Source organism: Suricata suricatta, chromosome 16 (genome assembly GCF_006229205.1).
Source record: "Suricata suricatta isolate VVHF042 chromosome 16, meerkat_22Aug2017_6uvM2_HiC, whole genome shotgun sequence".
NCBI lineage: Eukaryota > Metazoa > Chordata > Mammalia > Carnivora > Herpestidae > Suricata > Suricata suricatta.
This window is the reverse complement of record NC_043715.1, coordinates 1,840,792-1,865,257: the sequence shown is the minus strand read 5'-3', so window position 1 is coordinate 1,865,257 and position 24,466 is coordinate 1,840,792. Positions and strand designations below refer to the sequence as shown.

The 24,466-nt window shown below is 56.4% G+C and overlaps 1 protein-coding gene across 1 annotated transcript in view; it reads right to left on the bottom strand.

The window, feature by feature from the left end:
- Positions 1-24,464, bottom strand: part of ZCCHC14 (zinc finger CCHC-type containing 14) — a gene marked incomplete at both ends in the record, with an annotated part of 45,445 nt that extends 20,981 nt beyond the window's left edge. The window contains 2 exons of the mRNA XM_029926108.1: positions 5,376-5,499; positions 24,441-24,464. Of these exons, the coding sequence (XP_029781968.1) occupies positions 5,376-5,499; positions 24,441-24,464 (148 nt within the window). The remainder of the gene's footprint in view (positions 1-5,375; positions 5,500-24,440) is intronic.
- Between the last annotated feature and the right edge of the window lie 2 nt (positions 24,465-24,466).

The window sequence follows — 24,466 nt, the reverse complement described above, 5'->3', positions numbered from 1 at the left end:
TCTTCCTCCTTCACGAAAACGGAACCAGAGTAACATTTAAGATGCATCCCGCTGAAATTTTTATCACTGAAAATTCGTTTTTCATTTGAAAGTTGAAAACCTGTATTCTTCAAACCTCAGCTGAATACTAACGCTCCTCAAATACCTCCCTTCCGTTTGGTTGTCTGTGTCAACAGGGATCAGTTTTAGAAGCAATTCTCCGGCTGCTGTTAAAATCTCAGCATTCACTACTACGTGGATTAAACCGAGCCTTCTTTCTGACATCGTTTCTAGGACGTGTCATGTTAGAGTTAAAAACGACATAATTTGTTTTTGTTTTTTTTCTTTATCATCTTAGCCGCCTCGCATTAAATGTGTTAGTTCTCCAAAAACAGAAACAAGAGTAATGCACAGCATGATCTAGAAAACATAAAGCTGACAAAAGAGATTTCTCGAGTAGTAAAAATAGGAAATGAACACATACATATTCCATTTGAATGGTGAGAGAGCTGGCACTTGATCTGAGGGCCCGAGGAATTTCACTTATTTATATATTAAGGTGAGTAGCACTAACCGTAAAGTGACGTAAAATCCCAAAGCTCCAAGCAGTGACGTCTGCACCGGGGTGTAAAGGGAAGGGCCATCTGGGCAGAGGGGCAGGGTGGTCGCGGTCCAGGCAGGAGAGCGCACGGGGCCTGCACAGGTTTGCTCACGACTGGAGCCAGGAACTCAGAGGAGTGGTGAGGCCAGAGCGGGGACACGAGGAAAGGTCACGCAGGCGCAGACGAGCCCAGCCCACGAGCCCCAGCGCAGGCCTCCTGCAGGCAGGTCGGGTGAGCCGCGTGGGCTGGGTTCGAAATGTGACTCTTCCCGGCTCCTAGACCCTGGCCGGATACTCGATCCCTGAACAAAAGGCACAGTGGTTCCCACTGGACAGGCTGTGACGTCAGGCGCGCACGCTCTGAGGACAGCACCTGGAGGCCAGCGCTGTGACAGCCGTGCACGCCGGGGCACCGTGGCCCAGCTGCAGGGCGGGTCCCTGCTGCGGGATGGACTGGGCGGGACAACCACAGGCGGCAGAGGGGACGGTGCCACGGTAACAGGAAGACGACTCCATGATGGCTCCCAGGGCCACGCCTGCAGGGGCTGCGAGGCTGAGCCCCTCGTGTGGTACAGGGACACCTGAAGGTCACCAGCAATCACGTGTGCCAGAAACTCATCTCGGGCGGCAGTGGAAGTGACAGGTCCATCCTGGGCACACGGGGAGAGGCACCAGCAGGCCACCTCAGGGGAAATATGCACGAGGATCTGGGGTCCCGGGGAAGGGCCTCAGCTGAACCCTCAGATCTGAAAGTCATCAACTGACCAATAGAAGAGGCTGAGAGAGCAGGGGCGGGCGCCAGAGCAGCCCGGGCAGCGCCGGCCTTTCAGGGGCGGACGCGGGAGGGATTTGAAAGGACACCAGCAGACGCAAGAGGAGACGTGGGAAGCATGTTACCAGGAGACCCGCAGAGCACGCCACACCAACGCTGTGTGTGCAAGACGGTCCACTTCAAAACAAAGAAACCACGGGAGGACAGAGCTGGGGGGTCACGGACCCAGCGGAGCGAAGAGCTGACCTGTCGTGACCTCTCTAGAGCACAGCTCCAGAGAGGGGGCGCTGGAGGGTCGCAGCGGATCACCTGCTCCTCCTGCAGGGCCGGGGGCTGCGGGCGTGCGTGTCGGGGCCGTCGTGGACCACGTCTCACGGCTGGCCGGGGCACAGCCCCTCACTCGCAGCCCGTCCGACTCCCGAGGTGTGAACACGTACACCAAGGCCGCCTCCAAGCCGTCCGCAGGGCAGCGAGAGACTAATGGCCCCCTGCGCTGGGAACGACAGATGGAGGCCGGCTGGAGCGGCTTCGGCACGCCGCCCCGCGCCCCCCGTGTGGTGGGGCAGCACTAACTCAAGGACAGGGCTGGAAAGGTAAAGATGTCCGCTGTCATCCCAATAGCTTCCGCGAGGGGGACTCGGACAGCTGAGCCCTGCCTGCTTAGGCCACCTGGGTGGACCAGCTGGACTCCTGTGTCTCCGAGTCACACTGTCTCTAGGGGATGAGAAACAGGCTCCCAGATAGCTCTGTTCCCTGTGTGGCTCAAGGGAGAAGCCGCGGTGGAGGAAGCCTGCAAAATCAGCAACAAGGCGCAGAAGCGCAGCAGAAAATTCAAAGGAACAGCTTCCTCTGAAATGCACCAGGAGCGCCCTGTCCTAAGAAAGGCAACGGCCCCGTAGGCGGGGGCGGGGTGGGGGGGGAGGCAGCAGGTGCAACGTAAGCGTAGAATCTGGGTAGTAGGTATTCGCTGTAAAACTCTCGACCTGACTGGAAGTTTCAAAGTCTTAATAAAATGTTGAAAAGAGCCAACAGAGAAATTAAAATGATCAAAACGCCCAACTCCAGAAGCACCTTGAGTCCCCCGCGCAGCCCGAAAACAGAAACCTACTTCTGGTGGCTTAAAATTCGCGTTTCATTATCACGCCGCTTATCAAAACTGCTGCTCGATTCTCTGCAGCGGGTTTTGCGTCATCAAAAAGATGAGACTTTCTGGAGCTCAAGCTTCACGTTCGCCTCCGTCTAAGGCTGCCGCGGGACAGACACAAACACCTCGGGGGCACACAGGACATTGCTTAAGTTAAAAAAAAAATTCCAGTTTTAACGTATGGTATGATAAATACCTGGACAGACATTCTACATAGATGAAAGTTCTCTGGAATCCTCACGTGTACGAATGCACAAGGGTCCGAGACAGGTTTTAGAACCGCTGGTAAATGGCCTGCAGTGTAATTAAGTTTCCTGGGATGTTCAGCCTCATACAAGGATAATTTTCAAAAACAATTACTCCAACCGAGAGAAGCGAGTCGCAGGCCTTCTCTCACTGAGTTTCACGAAACCTAAATCCTACCTCACCTTGTACTTCACAACTGTCTCCCGAAGTCTCGGTAAGGACGAGCCGCGATGTGCGGGGTTGGGGGGGACGCCGAGCCCTCCCGAGTGCGCCCGGCAGTGCTGCATGGGGGCCCCAGCAGTTCAAGGCCCCGCTGGGAACACGTGGCCCGCGACCCGCTGCTGAAGCCAGATGCGCGAGCTGCCGCCCCGTCTCCCGCCCCCGCTCTCGAGTCTTCACCATCCGGGGCACAGGGAAAGAGGACACACACCCTGCAGACCATCACCCTGAACACCACCTGACGAGACCAGGCCGTTTCCGGCTGCCCTCTGAGCTTTCAGATGAATCAAACGTGAAAGTCTGACCTCTTTTATTGATACGGACTTCCAAGGAAGTAGAGAAAAATCGAAACCCAAGTAGAATGCAGAAAGCACAGCGAGAAAACCTACAGTGATAACACACTGACCGGGTTTTGCCAGGAGCAGCAGCCCAGGCCCGACGGAGCGTCCCAAGAAGTGTGACTGTGGAAACCAATGTCACTGCCTCCGATTTCCAGGTGGAAGAAAGGTGCCGCCGAGGACCCGCGCCGAGAGCGCAGCGGACGGCCAACGAGCCCCGGAGGACCGGCTGTCCCCGCCGGCTCCTCCGCCGGCTCCTCCGCGGACTCTCCGTGCACCACAGAGCACGGACGAGACGAAGCCAGAGAGCACAATCTTCCAATTATATTTAAAAAGCAGGAATGAGGGGGTCTTGATAGTTATGCCTCGAGGAAAAAGCACTCTGGGAAAGAAGAGGCCGTCCCCCCACACGGGGAGGGTGCAGGGCCCAGGTCCGGGCCGGACAGTCAGGGACAAAGGAAACGCCACCTCCTCGGAAAGGACTTCTCCTAGGACGACACGTAGAAGTAAAAAGGACAAGAGCGGTTCCAGCGGGGCAGTCCTCCGACCGAGGGACGACCATCAATCCGGAGGCCAGGTCCTGCCGCGTCTTCAGAACAAGAGCCCCGTCCGGGAGCGGACTGCGCTCCCAGGTGGCTCTGAGGGCGTGCTGTTTTAACGCCGAGCCTTGTCTACACACGCCTACAGGCCAGAGCAGTTAGAATGTGGCTGTTTCCAGCACGCCGCCTAAGTCAGGGATGGGTGGCTCTTGTGATTTTGTCAGAACGGGGCTTCCTTTTTTTGTTAAAAAAAATTTTTTTTAACGTTTATTTATTTTGAGAGAGAACACATGAGCAGGGGAGTGGCGGGGGAGAAAGCAAGACAGAGAATTCTAAGCAGGCTCGATGCGGGGCTTGCTTAGACCCAAGAACCATTCGATCATGACCGGAGGTGAAGTCGCACAGTCAACCAGCTGAGCCATCCAGGCACCTCTGGAGGCTTTATTTGAAAAACAAAGTATTTATTGGGCACCTGGGGGGCTCAGCTGGTGGAATGTCCAACTTGTGGTTTTTGGCTCTGGTCATGATCTCCTGATTCATGGGTTTGAGTTCCACAGGAGGTCTGTGCTGACAGTGCGGAGCCTGCCTGGGATTGTCTCCCCGTCTCTCTGCCCCTCCCCCCTTCTCGAAATAAACATTAGGAAAAAAAAAAGATTAAACATCTGTGAGGCCACTGTGCCTGAGACGCAAACAAGAGGGGAACGGGGACAGTGAGGAAGCAGTGGGTGGCCCTGCGAGCCCCCCAGCCTGACACCCCACCTCCACTCGCCTCCTGGGAAGCCCCAGTGACGGACCCGCTGCTGCAGGACCCAGGAGGCTCGGCTTCGTCTGAGCCGGGCCCTCTCTCCTCTGCTGGCGGCGCTGGCGGCCGTCCACACTGAGCCAGCGCGGCCAGACCTTCAGGGGACGCCTGGGGGTCAGTCCAGTAAGTGTCTGACTTCAGCTCAGGTCATGATCTTGCAGATCGTGGGTGGAGCCCCTCGGCGGGCTCTGTGCAGACAGCTCAGAGCTCAGAGCCTGGAGCGGCTTCAGACTCTGTCTCCCTCTGTCTCTGCCCCTCCTCCGCTTATAGCCCGTGTCTGTCTGTCGGTCTCTCTTTCTCTGTCTCTAGCTCTCAAAAATGAGTAAACATTAAAAATAATAATAGTAAATAAACTTTCAGGTCCTCCGTTGCATGAGGCACATATCAAGTGCTCAAAAGGCACATGTGGCCAGCGGCCACTGAGAGAGTGCCGACGGAGGAGGGTGCGTGATCTCTGTAGCAAGTTCTATAGGGCGGTGCTGTCTCCGACTTAGGACTCGTTCTGGTGTGGGGGCAGGGAGGAGCGTGCAGCAACTTTCATTTTTCCCCTTAGTAAACACTGATATTTGAGATTTTTACAGCCAGGACATATATGTTACTTACAGAAGTTAGAAAAACAGTGCACGTTAATGGAGATGTTGACGCGAGACGGGAAAGTGGCCCGACGCCATCCCGAGGGCCTGCCGTGCGCACCGCAGGGCCCCTCCCCCGGGGGCCCTCCAGGGACAGACTCACCTTTGGAGTGTTTCCCCATCGTCCTCTTGGGCAGCGACTCCTCCGTGGAATGTGCTGACGTGCGCAGTGCGTTCTCCAAGCTGTTGCTCACACTGCTGACAGGGGCCTCGGCTCTGGGAGGAACCTGGGAGGGCAGAGAAGTCACATTTTCTCCCACTGGGTCCGTGTGCAAGGACTCTTCCCTGGTACCTGGAAGTCACTTCAGTTCACTGCAGCTTCAGTATCCCGTATAAAACATACACATATATAAGCACACGGATGTCCGTTTTAGGTAGAAGACTGACGTAAAGCCTCCATGAAACCCACTCACACGGCGGTGCATGAACGAGCACTTCCCGCCAGTGACGAGCGTCCCCGCGGGCCGCGCGCCACCGCGGACGGAGCGGCCAGGCACCTGCAGGCACACGCGGGAGCCTGGGTCTGGGCCAGCGGTTCGGTCGCCCTCCCGGGAAGCACGCCAGCCACGCTCCGTGAGTTACACACCTCTACCTGAGGCAGAACCTTCTATTTTATTTCTTCAGATCTCACAGCTCCCTGTACAATTAGTCACGTGGCAGGACTGAATGCAGTCCTGTGAAATCGTGAATGAATGACGGAATGCTCCGAACGGAACAGTCAGGAAGGGAACACGACCGGGTCTCGGCGTGGTCGAGCATCACATCACGATCCCACTTCCAGGAGTGCCCCGCGCAGAGCACCTCCTCCGGAGACCGGTACGGGCGGCAGGGGGTGGCAGGCACAGCAGCGGCCCCGGTCGGAGTGAACACAGAAAGCCTCTGAAACCGCAGGGGAGAGAGACCCGAGCAGACCAAGGCCGGCAGGAGCACAGGGGGCCGAGGGAGCTGAGAGCGGGCTTCCTGCAGGGAGGGGGCTCTGGGCTGAGGTGCTGGAGGCCGGAGGGGACCCTGGGCACCCGGGGTGGGGACAAGAACACCCCCCCCCCGTAACAAGTGTCAGTATCTGAAAATTTACAGCCAAAATACACACAGTTCTTGTAAGATTCGGAGGAGAAAGTGACCGGAGCTTTGACTTGTTCAGAGTCACAATTTAGGACGCGTCAAAATCTCAAAGGATAGTAAACTTGAGATTTTCAAGTTTATCAAGAGAGGTGTGAGTTACAAATGGTGAGAAACACTCTACTCCCCACAGGGAAGTAGAGGATGGAGTAGAAGAAGAGGATGGAGATGCCACCACGCCCGCAGGACAGCGGCCGTCACACGCCCTGTGCCCAAGTTGCGGGAAGCCTCCCCGCGCCCCGGGAGACGCCGCGCAAGAAAAGCAGCCCGCGTGGTCTAGTTCATCCAGAAGGTCACGGAACTCACAGGAATGAATCCTAACTACCCAACTATCCTCCAAAAAGCCAAGTCTTTTGATAACATTTACCAATATGTTATCAAGACTGTTATAATTCTAAATTACTTTTATTCATGATTTAACTAATTTGGATTTGGCAAAGTTTCATCCATTGGTCTGAATATTCTAGAAAGGAACTTCTTTTATATTAGATAACAGAACCAAATTACAAAAATTCGAGGAGCAAGATTTTTAGTTCCAAACAGCAAATATTACTCTGGTAAACAAGTCAGGAGGTTACTGTTTTTAATTCTTACACTAAACTCAACACACAGCAGACCCTGTGCGACCTGGCCTGACACGAGCGAGCCTCCCCGTCCTGCCCAGAGCGAGGCTCAGCCGTCCGCACGACCACCCCAGAGGTGCCAACACTGCCGGCTGGTGACAGCCACACAGGCAGACACCGGGGTCCCGCACACAAACCCACCCGAGCATCCCAAAGAGCCGCAAACGGCAAAGTGGCCGCCGGACTCAGGGACTCAGCCCCGGCGGGGTGGGGGCTGGGCGGACCAAGGCGCTTCAGCCAGGACACCTCTTTGAGCACAGAGGGGGCTGGGACCCTGGTCACGCTGGCCACCACAGCCAGAGTCTGAGGCATGGCAGGCCAGCTGTCCCGTCAGCCCTGCGAGGCGCAGGAGGAGCAGCAGGAGGAGGAGGGAGAGAAGCACGAGGAGGAAGAAGAGGAGGAGGCCATCCAGGCAGAAGACGCAGCTCCTTCCAAGCTCCCTCCGTGGGCAGCGGGGCAGGCTGGGGGGCCGCGGGGAGGGGGGAGCCCAGGAGCTACCCCACGGGAACGCCAACCCCCCACATAACCAACCACGCCCGCCAACAACATAAACACAAGAAAGAAAACTGTAAAATTATAACCAGCGGAAACGAAATCTTTGTTTGCCTCCCTGTGCTCTCAGAGCGTTTCTTCCTAGTTTTCCAAATGTTCGCTTTTTCCAACCAGGCCTTTATCTTGAATTTGTTCTTTTGTTTACATTGAGAGCTCTCTTTGCCTGCACTTCCCAGAAATGCTGTGTTTGGGGTTATTTTGGGTGAAGTTAATTTGCCCCATGTGACCTCCGCAGCTCAACTCAGATGCTCTCTGACTCACGCTCACAAGTGGAGCCCCAGTCATGAGCCCGACGGACACGAGAATAAAGACTTGGTCGGTCCCAAATGTTGCCTCCCGCGCTGGCCGGAGGGAACGAGAAGGGCTCTCCGCGCACGAGCCTCGGCCCTGTCCACGAAGCGCCTCGCTCGCGGAGCCCCTGTGCCAACGGCCCGTCGCGCCCCACCCACGCCGCCTCTGCCACGCCCCAAGCGCATCCCCCGCTGCGGCCACCGGGGAGGGGCCTGGCCACCAGGATGGGCTGGGGGCCCGGCCCCCTCGCCGCTGTCACGGCTACACCTCAGGGAAGACTTCCCACAGCTCAGAGGAGGAGGGACTCCCTGTGTGTCCCGTTCACTGCCGTGTCCTCTGTGCTCCAGACAGCGCCCGACACGGCCCAGGCCCTCAGCGAGGCCCTCTCAGGGCCGCCCCCCAGGTCTCAACGACAGCTGGAGGGACCGATCAAAAGCAGCACCTCCAGTTCAAAGGAAACGCCCTCATGCCAAGCTCCGCACTACACGGCCGCCCGGGTATTCTGCCAGATCCAGTAAAGGGCTGCCAGGATTGTACGCGTGAATGAAACCAAACCGGATTCGGGGGCCCGTTAGCAGGCCTAAGGCACACGGTCCGCCCTGGGCTCCTCCTCTGGGCAAGACGGGGCTGAGTGCACCTGTCGGGGCCTACGTGGAGGCAAGGCGCCTGTCCCCAAACTCCCATGTGCAAAATGCTCCTGGTGTTTGGGACGCACGCTGTGACTCAGGTCAGGTGGGGCCCAAGACCCTGCATTTCTCTCAGGCGACGCTGATGCCACCAGGGCATCTCACGCAGCAGCGGCTCGCCGTGGTCAGGACCCCTGGAGGCCCACAGCTGCCCGCCAGGTGGGCTGTACAGAGGAACCCCAGGGCCGCCCAGGAGACACCACATGAACCCCGAGTCCCCTTCCGGGGGACTATCCAAACGTGTAAATAAACTTAGATCCATATGGTTAAACACGACGCAGTCTTTAAAAAATAACTTCAGAAAACAAAAGGCGCGGGAATGCGTAGCTTGTCAGCGGGCCCGCACACAGGCACTAAAGAAAAAAGAAAATGTACCATAACACCAACAGTGCTTACCATCTTTGGGTGATTTTTTAAAAAACCTGTTTCTGTTTCCCAGGTTTTCTGCAAAGAACGGTACTCTTAGGACCGGAAACAAGACTTAGAAGCCACGAAGTCCCAGCGTCCGTTAACCTCCGGCAGGATGGGGACATGACAGTGAAACAGAGCAGCTTCTAAAGCCAAAGCCCGCAGTGCGCCCCAGAAGTCTCTCTCCCCTCTCAGAGGTGCCGCGCGGCCAGAATCTGCCAGGGGACGGGGGACAGACCAGGCAACACCTGAGCCAGTTCCAAGGGGGGACACGAACCCAGGCTGAGGCCCACCTGCAGAGGGAGCCAGACCTAGCGGAGGATGGGCCTTCCAGGCGCAGGAGCAGAAAGCGTGGGGCCCGAGGCTTCCGAGAGCCAAGCGACAGCAGGGCCAGGCCCTGGGTACAGACACGAGCTCCAAAGGGTCTACAAACCGCGTCACCAATTTTCAGTCTGTCTTCCAAGCAACCCACCTCCACACCGGAAAGGATACCATCTGTTAAATACTCCTAACTCAATGGGAAAAAACACATAAAATCAGAAAGAAAAGTGACTTGTAAGCATTTTACTAAAATAGTAATTATGAGTCTCTCAAAACCAGAAAAAGAAAGTAGATAGTTTAATAGTGAAAGCTATTTGCTGACTTAGGCCAAGTGAAGGCCAATGCTAACCAGAAACTGTTTTCCACGTGAAAATGTTCCTCTTGAAAATGTCTCACCCTACAGCTGTACTCATGAAAGACGAGAGAGAAAAGATGACTGCTCAAAATCCCCACGCAGGGCCCCAAACCAAGCCCTCGGCAGCGTCCCCGCACAGTGACCGCGCAGCCAGTGCTGCCGCCAGCAGCCGCAGAGCAGGCCAGCCTCACCGCCCGCCCAGCCCCAGCCCCGCACGCCGAACAGCTCTTACCAATTCAGACCCCAGGGCTGCCGGCGCAGGCCAATGAACTAGAACCTGAGGGGCGGGCTCAGGTGCAGGCGGCTCCAGGCGCCCAGGATCCCCCCAGGGAGCCTCTGCAGTGCGGACGCAGCATGCATCCCAAGTCGAGAGCCCCAGCTGCTGAGGGTGGGGGGCCCAGCTGCACACACCCACAGCGCGGGGCTCAAGGGGCACCCACTCCTCTGCCCAGGCGGCAGCCAGGACCTACACAGTGGCTCCTGGGGAGACTCACACGGCAGGTGCTCAACCAACAGCACAACCGTGTGCAGGGGCGGCACAAAGGCTTCCATGCGGGCGGCCACAGCCCCGGCCTCCCAGAAGCGCAACGCCCGCGGGCCTAGGGTCTCCAAGGGACACGGGAAGAACCCAGTGGCCACCGGAGAAGGGTGCAGAGCTGGCAGAAGGAGCAACGAGGGACCGCAGGGAACACGCAGACACACGTTCACGGCCTCATGGGAGCAACCCGACCTGCGTCCACTCCAAGGCAACACTGCGTCTGCGTGGGAACCTAGAACGATGCGCTCAGTACAGCACCCCCCCTTCTGGAAAAACGTACACCGTGTGACCTGGGTGGGATTGGAAATGGGGGGCAGCGGCTGCTGTCCTTCCTCGTCTGCGCACGCCACCTCTGTCGGCAGGTGAGGCGCCCCCCGCGGGCCGGTCGAACCTTCTGACTTCGGACATCAAGTGCATCAAGTGCACTACTGTTACTGCGCGCATTTTGGCCAGAACGATTTCAATATTGGGGTTTTCTTGAGTAACCAGCTCGGGGCCTGACAGAGACCAGCAAGCTGCGCTACCAGGGCCCTGGGTTCCCAGTGAGATGAGCCTTCTTATTTAGAGCGGTCAGCACAACCGACGGCTGCCCTGTGACCCCATGAGCCGCTGGCCCCGGCGGGGGTTAGGTCACAGAGCACGAGGCACCCAGGACGGGCAAGGGCCGGCGCAAACAAGCTGGAAATGAGCAGGAAGCATCTGCACGGGAACAAGAGTGCAGCAAGGGTCCAGAGGTGTCAGTAAATCACACCCTCGGCTTGAATTTCTACAGAAGCCGCAAACTCCATTGACCGAGTCTTGACTGGACGCCTACTATCAGCCAGACGAAGGCACTCAGAGTCAGAGACCGGACCCCCACCCCCACGGCTGGTCGTGCAGGGCAAGGTCAGGCCAGGAGGGGCTCAACGAGGCTGAACAGAAAAGACACAAGAGGTCAAGAAATTCAAGATTTACCTCCCACCACAGATGTAACAGACCTTGCATCCAACAGACAAATGGCATCTGCCCCCAGGAGCCCCTTGACAAGGGCGGCAGAGCCCCAGACGCCCAAGGTGCCAGACTCTGGGGGCCCGTCGGGGCCAGGACACCTCAGATTCACCCACTTGCATTCTCAAATGACTTTCTCATCATCTCATCGGTTTCTCCCACACACACAGCCTCCTCCTTCGTGAGGACAAATGTCACCGTTCATGTAAACCCCCCCTTCCCAGCCACACGTCCTTAGAAAGAATCAACCCTCTCTACAGTACGAGGCCCACATTTACCACAACACTTGGTTCTACGCTCAATAATGACAGAGCCCAACCTTCTTGCCGATAACCATAAACTCCAGACAAAGTATAAAACCCAATAAACTGAACAGGACCAAAAGAAACTAAAGAAAGGTCTACACTTGGAAAAGGGATGGGCTCCAGGTGCGCTCCGTGTCCCCCGGGCCCCGTCCTCACCAGGAAAGGCAGCACCCCACGCCCTCAAGCCTTGAGGAGCCTGAGGTCCCCGGCAAAGCAGCACCAGGCGAGGGCGAAGTCTCGGCAGCGCCTGAGAAGGGACACGGCTAGTCCTGCATATGGACTCTGCCCACACCCTTGCGTGAGCCCTGACTTAGGCACGCGGGCCCCTAGGAGCCGGGCTGAGACCAGCCAGCCAGAGACTGGGCTGCTGGCCAGCAAAGGAAGAGAGTTCAGGGGTTTGAGTCCAGCCAAATGTACGGCCTATGAAAACAAACAAAACAACACAATACTCTTCGGAACCAGACAAAAGCCCGAACTTCTATTGGGTCTCACTCACAAAACCCAGGGGGCCATCCACAAGCACTGGGCATGGAAAGAAACAAGAACAAGGTCTATACAAAGAGAAAAAGGAGACCAAGCCCAAGAGGAGTCCTACGCTGGAGTCGGGGCAAGAAGCCTATGACGTGGCCGCTGTTAGGAAGCTCAGGACATAAAAGAAAATGTATGTGACGTAAGAACCCAAAGACATCCCAGGAGAGAAATGGAAACTCTTAAAATATGAAAATTCAGGAAGCAGCGAAGATGTCCCGCAGGAGGTGAATGCATAAATAGACTGTGTGCCTCACACAATGGAATATTATTCAGCAATAAGAAGAAATGAGCTGTCAAGTCATGAAAAGGCATAAAGGCAAATGAAATGTTAATCTGAAAAGTCTACACACGGTGTGACTCCACCAGATGACATTCCGAAAACGGCAAAGCTACGGAGGCAGGAAAGACGACGGGCAGGAGGCGGGGAGGTGTGCGGGCAGAGGGACTGCTCTGTGTGAGGTCCCAGTGGGCGCCCGCCGCTAACCATCACTCCGCGACACCCAGCGTGAGCCCCGATGTAACCCCAGACCTCAGGTGATTATGATGTTCAAGTTTTCTGTCGACTTAAAACTGCTCTAAAAAAAAAAATAAAGACTTAAAATCATACAAAAAAGATTGATTCCAAATGGAAATTCTAGAATGAAAGAATGCTATTTCTGCATTTAAAAATCCATTGGATGAGGGGCGCCTGGCCGGCTCAGTTGCTTAGGTGTCCGACTTCAGCTCAGGTCACGATCTCACTGTTTGTGGGCTCGAGCCCCACATCGGGCTCTGTGCTGACAGCTCAGGGCCGAGAGCCTGTTTTGGATTCTGTGTTGCCCACCCCCCCTCGCTGCCCCTCCCCCACTTATGCTCTGCCTATGTCTCGAAAATAAATAAAACATTTTTTAAAAGTTTTTTTAATCCATTGGATGAGCTTGGCACCTTTGTGGCTCTGACCCTTGATTTTGGCTCAGGTCATGATCTCACAGTTCATGGGTTTGAGCCCCACATCAGGCTCTGCACTGGCAGCATGGAGTCTGCTTGGGATTCTCTCTCTCCCTCTCTATCTTCTCCTCTCTCTCTCTCTCTCTCTCTCTCTCTCTCTCTCTCAAAATAAGTAAACTTCAAAAAATCCATTGGATGAACTTAACAGCAGTTTGGAATTAACAGAAGACTTGCAGAATTTCAAGACAGATCAACTGAAAAGTGTCCGGTACAAAAAACAAAGAGAGTAAAAGACTGGAAAAAAAAAGACAAAGCTTGTGACGCCTGCGGAATAATAGAAGGCTTAACCGACAGCTGGCGTCCCAAAGGGAAGGAGGTCCTGAGACACGAAGAACGATGGAGAGATTATGACTGACGGTTTCCCGAAGTTAGCAGAACACACGAGTCCACAGACCCAGCACGTTCAGAGGGCGCCACGAGACCCAGTGGAGAAAGGAGCGCCGGGGGCGGCACGGCCCCCCCCGCCCCCGGGTCCTCGAGTGCTGAGCGACGCGGCCAGCGGGGCCCTGCACTAACACAGGCAGCAGCAAGACGCTCTTGCAGGGCCGAAAACTAAGGAAATGTCTAAGGTGCAGACCTGGACCCCCGAAAACGCTGAAGGAAGTTTTCCAGAGTGAAGGACATGATAACAAGTGGGCTTTCTTAGTGTTTATTTTTGCGAGAGAGACAGAAGGCAAGGGGGGAGGGGCAGAGAGAGAGGGAGACAGAATCTGAAGCGGGCTCCACACCCTGGGCCGTCAGCATAGAGCCCGACCCGGGGCTCGAAGTCGGGATGGTGAGATCACCTGAGCCGTACTCACATGCTCAACCGACAGACATGCAGGCGCCCCCAAGCCAGCTCTTCACTGAGTAAAGAAAAGCACTGGAAAGAGCAAATATATGTGCAAACATAAAATAATATTTTCTCCTTAATTTTTAAAACTACGCCGTATGAGGCCAGAAGTGGTATTACACCGCTGGGTTTGCGGCTGGAGCAGAGGGGACAAACAGGATAACCCAGCACGAAGGACGGCGAAGAACTGGCCACCACAGGAGAGCACGGCCCTGACACTGCTGGGCAGCGGACAGCATGCACTCCACCGCGGCGCACTGCGCAAAGCCAACAACGCACCCGGGGGTCCGCTGGCCCCGCCGCCACAGATAAGGCCACGACGCTGGGCAGGAGCTGAAACGACTCTGTGTCCGCGTCCCGCCTTCACAGAGGGTTAGCACAGGCGACACGAACACGAACCCGGGGGGGGGGGACGGGGACACAGATTTAAAGTGGGAGGCGGGAGGAGGCCTGGAGGTTGCCGAAGGGGACAAGTGATCACAAGAGGTGGTGACGGGGAGTTCTCTACCTCAACAGGGGCCACGCGACAGAGCTTCCCACGCTTCCAGAAACCCTGGCAGGGTGCCTGCCGCGCCTTCATCCCGTGGGTAGGCGGACGCGGGGCCCTGAGTGCCGCGCCTGACGCCCTCGGGAGCAGCACCCCCCACCACACACACAATCTTCTGCTTTCCCCCCAGCTTTTAATAATAAGATAAGGCCATTTTAAAATATAATTTTGGCTTCACATAATAAAAATAGCCACTTACTCATGTCCCCTTTGGCAAATTACTTACACTTAACCTGTCTGCATCTGTTTTGTCACCCCTAAAACGGGGACGGGAAGGAACTCTGCGGCGGAGCGGTCACAAGGACGAGTGAATAGGTTCAGGGCGCATGGAGCAGCGCCTGCACCAGCAAGTGGCCGTCCCTGCAACTGTGCTCCCTCCGCACTCTGCAAGGTCAAGTGACAGGTAAGCCAGCCTCCTGGCTACCAGCACGCATGCATACCGGGTCACGGCCTCAGGCCTTCATGAGCTCCAACAGCCCCCTCCCCAGGTGCCCTGCAGGGACGAGCCCGCCGGGGGCTGCGGCCAGGAGACCCCGGGTCACGCTCCAGATGGCACGGCGGGCCACGTGACTCCGACCCGGTGCCCCAGCGGGCCCCGGGCGCCCCGTGAGCTCGGCGCTGCCGGGCCGTCAGCCCTGCTCCCAGGCCTTCACATCGTGTTGAAATGCCCAAAAGACACGGGAGAAAGGATCCTCTTCCCCATAAATTAATTCTCCTCCTTTTACAAACAGTTCTTTTTTTCTGTCTAGACTAGGTTTCCAGAAGCGGTTCCTACATATACATGCTTTAATTAGATTCACTGTGAATCAGTAAAGAAACCTGAGGATACATTTCTTTCTAGTAATTCAACTGCAGCTTTTATAGAAATGTCCCAATTCGTTACGAGGAGACTCTATAATGCCCCCTTCCCATTGATCTGACGTCACTGCTTCAAGTATGAAACAGTACAAGCGAAACTTTAACCGGCGAGGCGAACGGCTGTTCGTGCACTTCCGTTCTACCCTGGACCACAGCAGCGGGGCGCTCGGCGGTTTACACGCTGGCACAGCGAGGGGAACATGATCACAGCAGCCCTCCTGGGGGACGGCCCCGACACCGCCCTGACAGCCCCGGCAAGCGCCGGCAGGCTGGCCCGTGCGCCTGGCGCGGTCCCAGGTGGCATCACCCAAACCTCCATGTGCAGACACGTGCTCCCGTTGGAAACTTCGCGTGCCAGCTTCTGAAGAATAATAAAGTAGAACACTGACGTTGAAGTCCACTAGAAATCTACAGCCGTGCACTCACAGGGAAGAGAAACAGCCAATGAACAAAAGCAAGTAAGCTAACAGGTGTAACTGACAGGACCACAGAAAAGCACTAAGGAAAAAATGTTTTCACTAGGGTGGCCTCTTTTTTTTTTAATGTTTACTTATTTTTGAGAGAGAGAGAAAAAGCAAGCACAAGTGGGCAAGGAGCAGAGAGAGACGGAGAGAGAGAGAGAAACAGAATTCGAAGCAGACTCCAGACGCTGAGCTGTCAGCACGGAGCCCGACGCCGGGCTTGAACCCACAAACCACAAGGTCATGACCTAAGCCAAAGTCAGACACTTAACCAACTAAGCCAGGCACCCCATCTTTTTTTTTTAATGTTTATTTTTGAGAGGGGAGAGCACAGAGAAAAGGGGACAGAGAATCCAAAGCAGGCTTTGTGCTATCGTGCAGAGCCTGACATGGGGCTCAAACCCACAAACCACAAGATCATGACCTGAGCCAAAGTCAGACGCTTAACCGACTGAGTGACCCAGGCACCCCTAGAGTGGGCTTTCATAAACATACAACACATCCCTCCCACTCGACTTTCACAGACGCTCGGGACACAGCCCCTGGTGGGTGGCAGGCACCACGTGACTCTGGACTGAAAGAAGACAGCCTCTGCCGTCCAGGAAGTCAAAGTCTGGTGATGGAAATTTACAGACACTCACGTGGGTATAAGGTCTAGGACAGAGAGAGGCCATAGAGAGCTTGGAAGTGTAAGCCAAGAACTGGGGTCCAGGGAGCCCCAGGTACCAGGCGTCCTGAGATCAGTACCCACGAAGGTTCAGGGGAAAGAGGAATCACAGCAAACCTAGGAACCTCAAGTGTAGACAGAGGTGAGTACAGACCGGCAGTGGACAGATCACAAAGGCCGAAGCATACCGTGCGAAGACCTGCACGTCAGAGAAGAACGATCCTACGCGGCACCTGCCACGGCAACTGGTGTCGGAGGCTAGGAGGGGGGTCAGAGGAACAGGTCGTCACAGGAGGTGAGACCCAGGTCAGTGGGAGGGCTGTCATACTAGAGGAGACCCCGGTCGTGGAAATGGGCTGTCACAACAGACTAGACCCTGGCCAAGGGGATGCGCTGTCATAGCAGACTAGACCCAGGTCACGGAGATGGGTTGTCATAGATTAGACCCAGGCCAAGGTGAGAAGTTGGACGTGTCGCTGTGATTTCTAAGAAAAGTTAAGGTGCCAACGTTTCTCAATAATTTAATTAAAAAACAAAATAGAACAGCTACCAGTTGTTTCTTGCAGACTTTCAACAATGAGGTCACCCACTCGCCTGCCGGCGTGCAATCTGGACTGGGGGCAGGAGGGGAGCTCTGCAAGGCTGGGGTCGTGCCTGACCCCTGACGGCCATCGGGATCGAGGCCCTGGCTCCCTGGCAAATGGCCCCACACAGCAGTGTGCCCGAGACGGTCCCATCCTGTCAGGTGTGCAGGGAGGGGGCGGGCGGGCAGGGCGAACACTGACTTGGGCGGTGGGTTCAGCAGAGAAGAAACCCCCCAGGACGCTGGGACTGGGGAAGTGGCCGAGGGAGGGCAGAGGGGGCCAGCGAAGGAGGCGTGGGCTTCTGGCTGGGGGTGTCGAGGCCAGGGGGAGGCGGTCAGGGACGGCTGGGGGGGGGCTGCCTAGGACACACTGAGCTACCCGGAACCTCCACGCAGACTGTGGATTCATCAGTGAAATGCCACCGGCAGCGAGTAGGAAAGCCAACTGGAAACACTGAGAAGCAGGAGGAAGCCAGAATGAATGGAGGCGGAGCTTCTCAGCTGGCTGCTCCAGCCACGCCCAGACGCCTTTCAGCCGGCACCTGGGGGGCACCTCCGCAACCACATTTACCACCCGCCCCTGTCGTCCACCGTGTGGAGAACCCGCTGAGCAAACGGGAGGTAAGAAAGACAAGGACGGAAAAGCAGGCCGTGAACCCGTCAAATAAGAGGCCATCCACCATCCAGAGAAAGACATCAATGGAACTGAAAACGCGGTGCAGATGGGACCCCCACATACACCGGGGAGGCAGCACGACGGTCCTCCGATAGCCGGCACGGGGGCAACAGGGTTTTCATCCGGGAAACATAAAAGTGGCTCGGCAGCTGACCCCAAGTAGACTCCAGGCGGCTCTGTCAGGTGAGAGCGGCCAGCGCGGCCTGCGCCAGTTCCGGAGCAGAAGGCACCACAGGGAACGGACGTGGCATCGCGTGTGCACGGCCGTGACCCATGGCGGGCCGAAGGCACACAGCCTCTCTGCCGACGACACAAGGCCCAGATGCCGGACAAGATCGATAAAACGGGCGCTAGGAAGAGGCTGCGCGGCAGAGTCAACAGGCAAGGGAAAAACCCCAGGAAAACAAACACTTGCCACTTTTACTAAAAACAAAGGGACAATTTCCGTGACACTTAAAGAGCTCAGAACGATGAAGAAGAGATCAACAACTTCAGCAGAAAAAGGCAAAGGATATGGAAACGGTGCCAAAAATACAATGCTCTTTCAAGTTTATTTATTTATCTTGAGAGAGACAGAGAGAGAGCCGGGAAGGGGCAGGGGGGCATAAGGGACAGGCTCCGAGCTGTCCCTGCAGCGCCTGGAGCCTGCTTCCGAGTCTGGGCCCCCTCCTCTCGGGCCCTCTCCCGCTCACAGTCTGCCCTGCTTGGCCTCTCTCACTCTTAAGTAAACAGTAAAAGAAAATTGTTTTTAATGTTCAACCTCGCCCACAAGGGGGCTGGAGAACAAACCCACCCCCGCCGGTGCCCCCCACCGGGAGGTGCGCAAACAGGTGCTGACACACACCCGCCGCGGGCTTCCAGGGCTTCTAGAAGACAGGCCGGGGCGCTGCCCCAACTCCTACAGAGGCGCACGCCCCCGGCCCATCGCAGTCCTATTTCCGGCCTCCAGGCCACGGGGACACGCACCCAAACATGAAAGGCCACACGCGTGTCATGTGTAGCATGTAAGGGACTGGGCTGTTTGTAACAGTGACACGGGAACCAAAGGTCCCCACTGGGGACCCGCTGAACTGGAACGGAGACGCTCCAGGGCCTGGCGCAGCGCCGAGCGGAGTCGGACAGCACGCACGCACACAGCGGGTTTCTCTGGAAGTTGCTACAAGGAACAGAGAAAGAGACAGAACTGGATGACTAGGAAAAAGGTATGAAATCTCGTTTTTTAAAATGCGAACTAACAGGCATCACCACGCAGGTGAAGGAGAGAAGGCTGCCCACACCTCGACATGTCCTGTGTGTCCTTCTGCGATGTGTGCGGGGGGAGGGAGACGCTTCACCGAAGAGCCCTTTGTGTCTTTTCCGTTTGTACCTCTGGTTATGTTTTCCAGGTAACGTTTTTTTAAACAGTTTATGGAGTTGCCTTTAATAAAAATAGACATCATCCAAGAGGTGGAGGCAAAAGGCAGGTTCCAGGAGGCCGAGGCAGAAGCGGAAGGTGAGCTGGCCCCAGTCTACACGGCTCGGGGGGGCCGGGCGGGGTGCAGCCCCTGTGGGAAGATCCTGTCTGTAGATGTGTGCATAGAAGGTTTTAGAAAAACGCGCGCATATTTACAAGTGTGTTACAAAGTCAGAAGGATCTGCAGCAAGTTGTTACAAACAGCCACTCCCCCAGCAAGCAGGGCGGGGCTGGCTGGGGGAGGACTTACTAAGGACGGGACAGACAGAGCAGGACAGACAGAGCGGCTGACGGAGGTGGACACCCTTGAAGGAGGGGTTTTGCCCTTTCCAGGACAGGTGAGAGGACCCTGGCGGCTCTGACGTGCCGCGGGGAGACCCAGGACGTCAAGGACGGAGGTGGGGGCGTGGGAAGGGCAGGAAAGGACACGGTTCAGACACTCAGCTGACGCCCTCCCGGAGAAAGCTGTGACCAAAGCAGAGACCAAGGCACTAGCCGTGAGAGGGCCTGTGACGGAGAGAGGCGCTCTGCCTCAGAACCAGAAGGAAAGAGGGAAGGCCAAGGGCGCACACAAGACCCGTCAGGGGCTCGTGATTTCTCTATGCACCCGAGAAACACCCGCCTCAAACCCCAACCGCTCCTTAAGGGTGAGACTCTCAGGGCAAAGCGTCTCTGACACCAGAGTGCTCCCCATGTTCAGAGCCGGGGCCACAGGACCGCGCCGCTCCCCGGGCCCCCCACTGGCAGGCCGGGCCCCCTTCGTGCACCCCAATCACCCTGATCACCGGTCGCAAGCGGCCACCGGAGCATCAACCACAGGAAAGATTCTCGTCTCGCCTCTGTCTTCACTCTAAACCTCAGGCCTTGTAACTGCACAAAACCACCTGCTTAAGAGTCAGCCTGTTTCATACCGTCCGTTCAGGGGAGGGGCTGAAGCAACTCCAGCTGTAATTAAAAAAAAAAAAAAAAAAAGAGCCTATTTTACTAAGCTCTTCATTACCCCTTTTCACTGACGCAGGAAGCAGCTCTGCACGTGCTGGATCTGTCCACACACCAGACCTCGTGGGGCCCGGGGGGGAGCCGCCTCGCTAACACCGTGTCTGCACCGCCTGCGGCGGGCTGGCGTCCAGGACCCGGAGCCCTCGACAACCCACAAACTCGTAATGAGAGCGCTGCTGTCCTGAACGTGGCTTCTCAACAAAAGAGCAACGTCCCAAGGACCTTTCCTCTGAAATGCAGTCCGTCCGAGACAGAGAGACCGCACTCAAAGAGAAACTACTTATCCCTAGACCGCATAGAAATTTTGAGTTGCAATCTCTGGGAGGTTGGCAGCCACCAATTTAATAAACATATAAAAATGTCCTTTCTACCATCTTGCTTTTAAAAATGTAAGACGCATATGACCTGCTTGGTAGAAAAAAATAGATTAATCCAAAATGTCCTGAGTCCAAAAGGCAGGGGATGAAATATGCAGGACTGAAGTGAAAATCAGAAGTACCTAGCGAACTTCAAAACCCGCAGAAATAAGGCAAACGTTGACGTGTGCCTGTAATTGTGCCGGAGTGCGCGTAAGTAACACCACGTGCCTCACTGTAAGCGAAAACCAAACTCCACACCAACGACAGTGGCAGCACTGACGTCTGTGGAGCTGGACACGGCGAACATGAACTAGCGCACAGGACAGTCGCCGGTCAACAGCCCCAACGTGGTGGTGGGGGGAGGGGCGGAGAAGGACAGAAACCAAAGGCCCCCAGTGCGGGTCACCCTACGGCAGGGCAGCCCTACGGCTCTGCCTTTAGCCATCAGGGATGAGAGCAGCTGCTCCGGACGGAGTCCCTTCCGAGGAACGCCACATCCTCCACGGCAGGCAGAGCAGCCGGTTTGAGAGGCCGGAGGAGGCCACTCCCACCTCACAAGGTAGCCAGGGCGTGAACCGCAGTGATTTTCAGCAGCTCAGGGACGCAACGAAACTCAGCCAGCTCGTGCCCCCCCTGGGGCGAGATGCACGAGCAGCATTTGTGCACAGCCGGTGTCCACCGTGCCCTCCTAGCGCTCGCGTGCACACCCAGGACACACAGCCAAAGGAAGGTGGAGCGCGCCAACAAGGTCCGACACCCGCTGGAAATAATGTCACGAAGTTGTCCGACTGTGATCTTCTTCAGGAGGATTCTGACACCCCAGGGCAGGGGGGCAGCTTTCCGCTCCCCGGTCCGGGGCTTCCGCAGGCCCCAGGCCTCCACGCTGGCCTGAGAGGCCCCGGGGCAGTGTGTTCTCAGCCACCTTCCACAGCAGTTCCCCAGAAGGGTGCCAGGCAAGGTGCCTAGGACCCCCCAGGAGGGCTCTGATCTAGACGGCGAGGGCCCTCGGCACAGCCACATGTCAACAGCGCTGCAGGGGTGACTCGTGAAGGGTTAGGTGTAAGGGAGTAACACGAGAGCCTATTAACCACGAGGGAAAGAACCTAAAAATGAGCACGTGCAACAATCCGAGCGTCCGTCAACAGATGAGCAGATAAACAAAACGGGTCTATGCACACACTGGATGTCACTCGCCCTGAGGCCCGGACACACGCTTCCACACGATTAAACTTTGAGCAGACGGTGCTAAGTGAGAGAGGCCCGGCCCCAGAAGGCCAAGCGTTGGCGGACTCCATTCGTCTGAAAGGGCAGCGACAAGCACGTGCAGACCAAACAGGGTGGCAGGCCGTCGGGGCTGGGCGGCCGGCAAGCGGGTGCGGGGCTCCTCTGGGAGGTGACGAAACTGTTCCGCAGCAGACAGCGCTGGTGGGCGCGCAACCGCGTGAGCGTATTAAAAACGAAGTGTGCACTTCGAAGGAGTGAAATTTTATGATCTTTGAACCTCAAAAAGCCATTACTTGAAAAAACAAGCACGTACTGTAGCACATTATCACTTTATGTAAAGAAACGACCGCGGAGGATAAAATCTAACTTTTCCTACAACCACGGCTTAATGCTTAAATAGGAAGAGAGTGTGAGTCCCAGCGGAGCTCCAGCCCCGGCTCAGGGGGGGGCCTGAGGACCAGCGCACCCACGGCACCTGTCAGCCACGCGGCAGACTGCTGCCGTCCACCGCCGGCTCTGCCCCCACGACTGCCTTCCTTCCTGAGCGTGAGAATGTTGATTTTACCTCACTCACACTCTCAAATGCCTCCTGCCTGTCCTCCGAGCAATGAGGATTCTTAGATATACACTGACCGTAGCAGAAGACACTTTTATAAGAACTATTACTTTAAAGGAGGTAAAGAAAAAACCAATCCCACGTCTTTCTCTCTAAAGAGTTCAGACCAAAATACAACTGCTGACAAAAGAAACAAAAGGGGAGCCTTACCAGGGCCGCCTTCCCGGGACAACAGGAAATGTTAGATTCACAGACCCCAAGAAGGCGAGATGCTCAGATGTCCCATTTCACCACAGAGGCCGACTCGAGGCAGCAAAGGTGCATCAGGCCTTAACTTTAACAGAAAGTGAGATGAATGTACTTGAAATGAGTTTAGCGGTGACACAGGGGAGGGGATGTGGGGAAATGGAGACACCACGGTGGTTCTGAACTATGAAGGTCCAGCCCTACGGTTACGCACCTCAGCTCGTTATTGACCAGTTTCCCATGGATCAAAGCTCCAAGCTGCTACTTAAAAATCAATTTAGAAAATAGGAACTGGCACTTGGGGCGCCGGTGGGGGAGGAGGGGGCGGGGCTCAGCTGGTTAAGCATCTGACTTCTGATTTGGCTCAGGTCATGAGCTCACGGTTTGTGGGTTCGAGCCGAGCGCGGGGCCGGCGCTGACAGTGCAAGCCTGCTTGGATTCTCTCCCTCGCCCCCTCTCAAGATAAATATTAAAAAACAAAACAAACACAAACCCCGCACGAGCCATAAATATTTCACTCCGTAACCGTGTGCCCGGCCAAAGTCTGTGCTCCTCGAACATGTGGGAGCGTCACGCGGGACCTCGCGCAGCCCCCCGACGAGCCCAGGAGGCAGGTGAGTCCCCGTCCACTCCAGCAGGGAAACACGGGGAGGGAGGGTTCTGGCCAAGGTCACACAGCTGGCCAGTTGGCCGCATGTGGGCGGGAGGGGGTGCCCCTTCGTGTCATCAGAGGGACTTCTGACCCAATAGAAAGTCTCTCTTCTAGAGCAAGCTTTCGTTCCAGGGCTGGCTCCTACCCAACCAAAATCATCATCGCCATCTTCCGCCGCTGCCAAGCGAGGCGTCTGCACGCACGAAGATCCCCCTTCGGGAGCGGAACACACCCGAGCGATCGGGCCCCGGAAACAGGACGCAACAGCATGGAGACTGACCGTAAGAGACTGAAACCCCACGAACAGGTGACGCGGCACTGGCACCCCAGAGCCTCCGGAGCCCCCCACGGACAACCACATTTTCTAGGACACCGCTTTCCCTTTGTCGTAGCTGGAACACCGTTTTTGTGCCCAGTGCACAACATGCAATTCAGAGAGACAGCTGAACGCACATTTAGGGGAAAAAAAAAAAAACCCACAGTCTCAGAGGTCAACGTCACCAAAGACAGATAAGATTTAGACTAAAGCCAACAGAGATACCACAACCACATCTCAGAGAAAGACGCGGAAACAAAAAAAAACCACAACGCAGGGTTGAGACACCGCTGAAAATTACCGCCAGCAGAGCAGAAGCGCGGAGTGCTGGGGGAGGACAGCTCCGACCCGGGCAGCGGGCACTCGGCACCGCGGGACCCGACGGCCACCTGTCCGGGGAGAGGCCACACCGGGTCCCAGAGACGCCCTTCCTCTCCCAGCACCGTTTTGGCACTGGGTCCCAGGGGGCTGTGAAAAAGGAGCTGGAGCCCCAACACTTGGTGTTTACATATAGTTTTGAAACATGTAGAGGAAAGTTCACGTTTCCAAGGGGATGATGACCACAATGCCCTTCCTGTTTAGCTGGGAGCTGGGAGACCTTAACCTAACATTCCTTAGGAGACCAACACCCTGGGACTCGGGCAGATGTGCCCGACCGAGGCAGGCGGACCTCCGAGAGACAGCCGTCTTGCAGGCGTGCAAGGCCCCACGCGGGTCGGCCACCCGACCCGGGAAATGACACCTGGGCCGCCGGCCGACGCCCCCATCTCCCCTCCCCCGCGGCTTCCTTTCCTGCCAAAAAACACCAGATTTTGGAGAAACCAGGGCGACACAAGCTGGAACTCCTGTCGCCCAAGGGCCCGATGAAGGGGACAAAAGCCTTCTCCAGCGTCCAGCAGCAGATAAAGGCACAAAAGCGACGCGAACTCTGACCGCGCACGCTGGCCCGCAACCCCGGAGGGGGCTCCCGGGCGCCCCACCACCTCCGCGCGCAAGGGGGCTGCGACCGCCCGCAAGGGGCCCTGGGGGCGCGCACCTTGTGGCAGGCCGGGCAGGTGGACA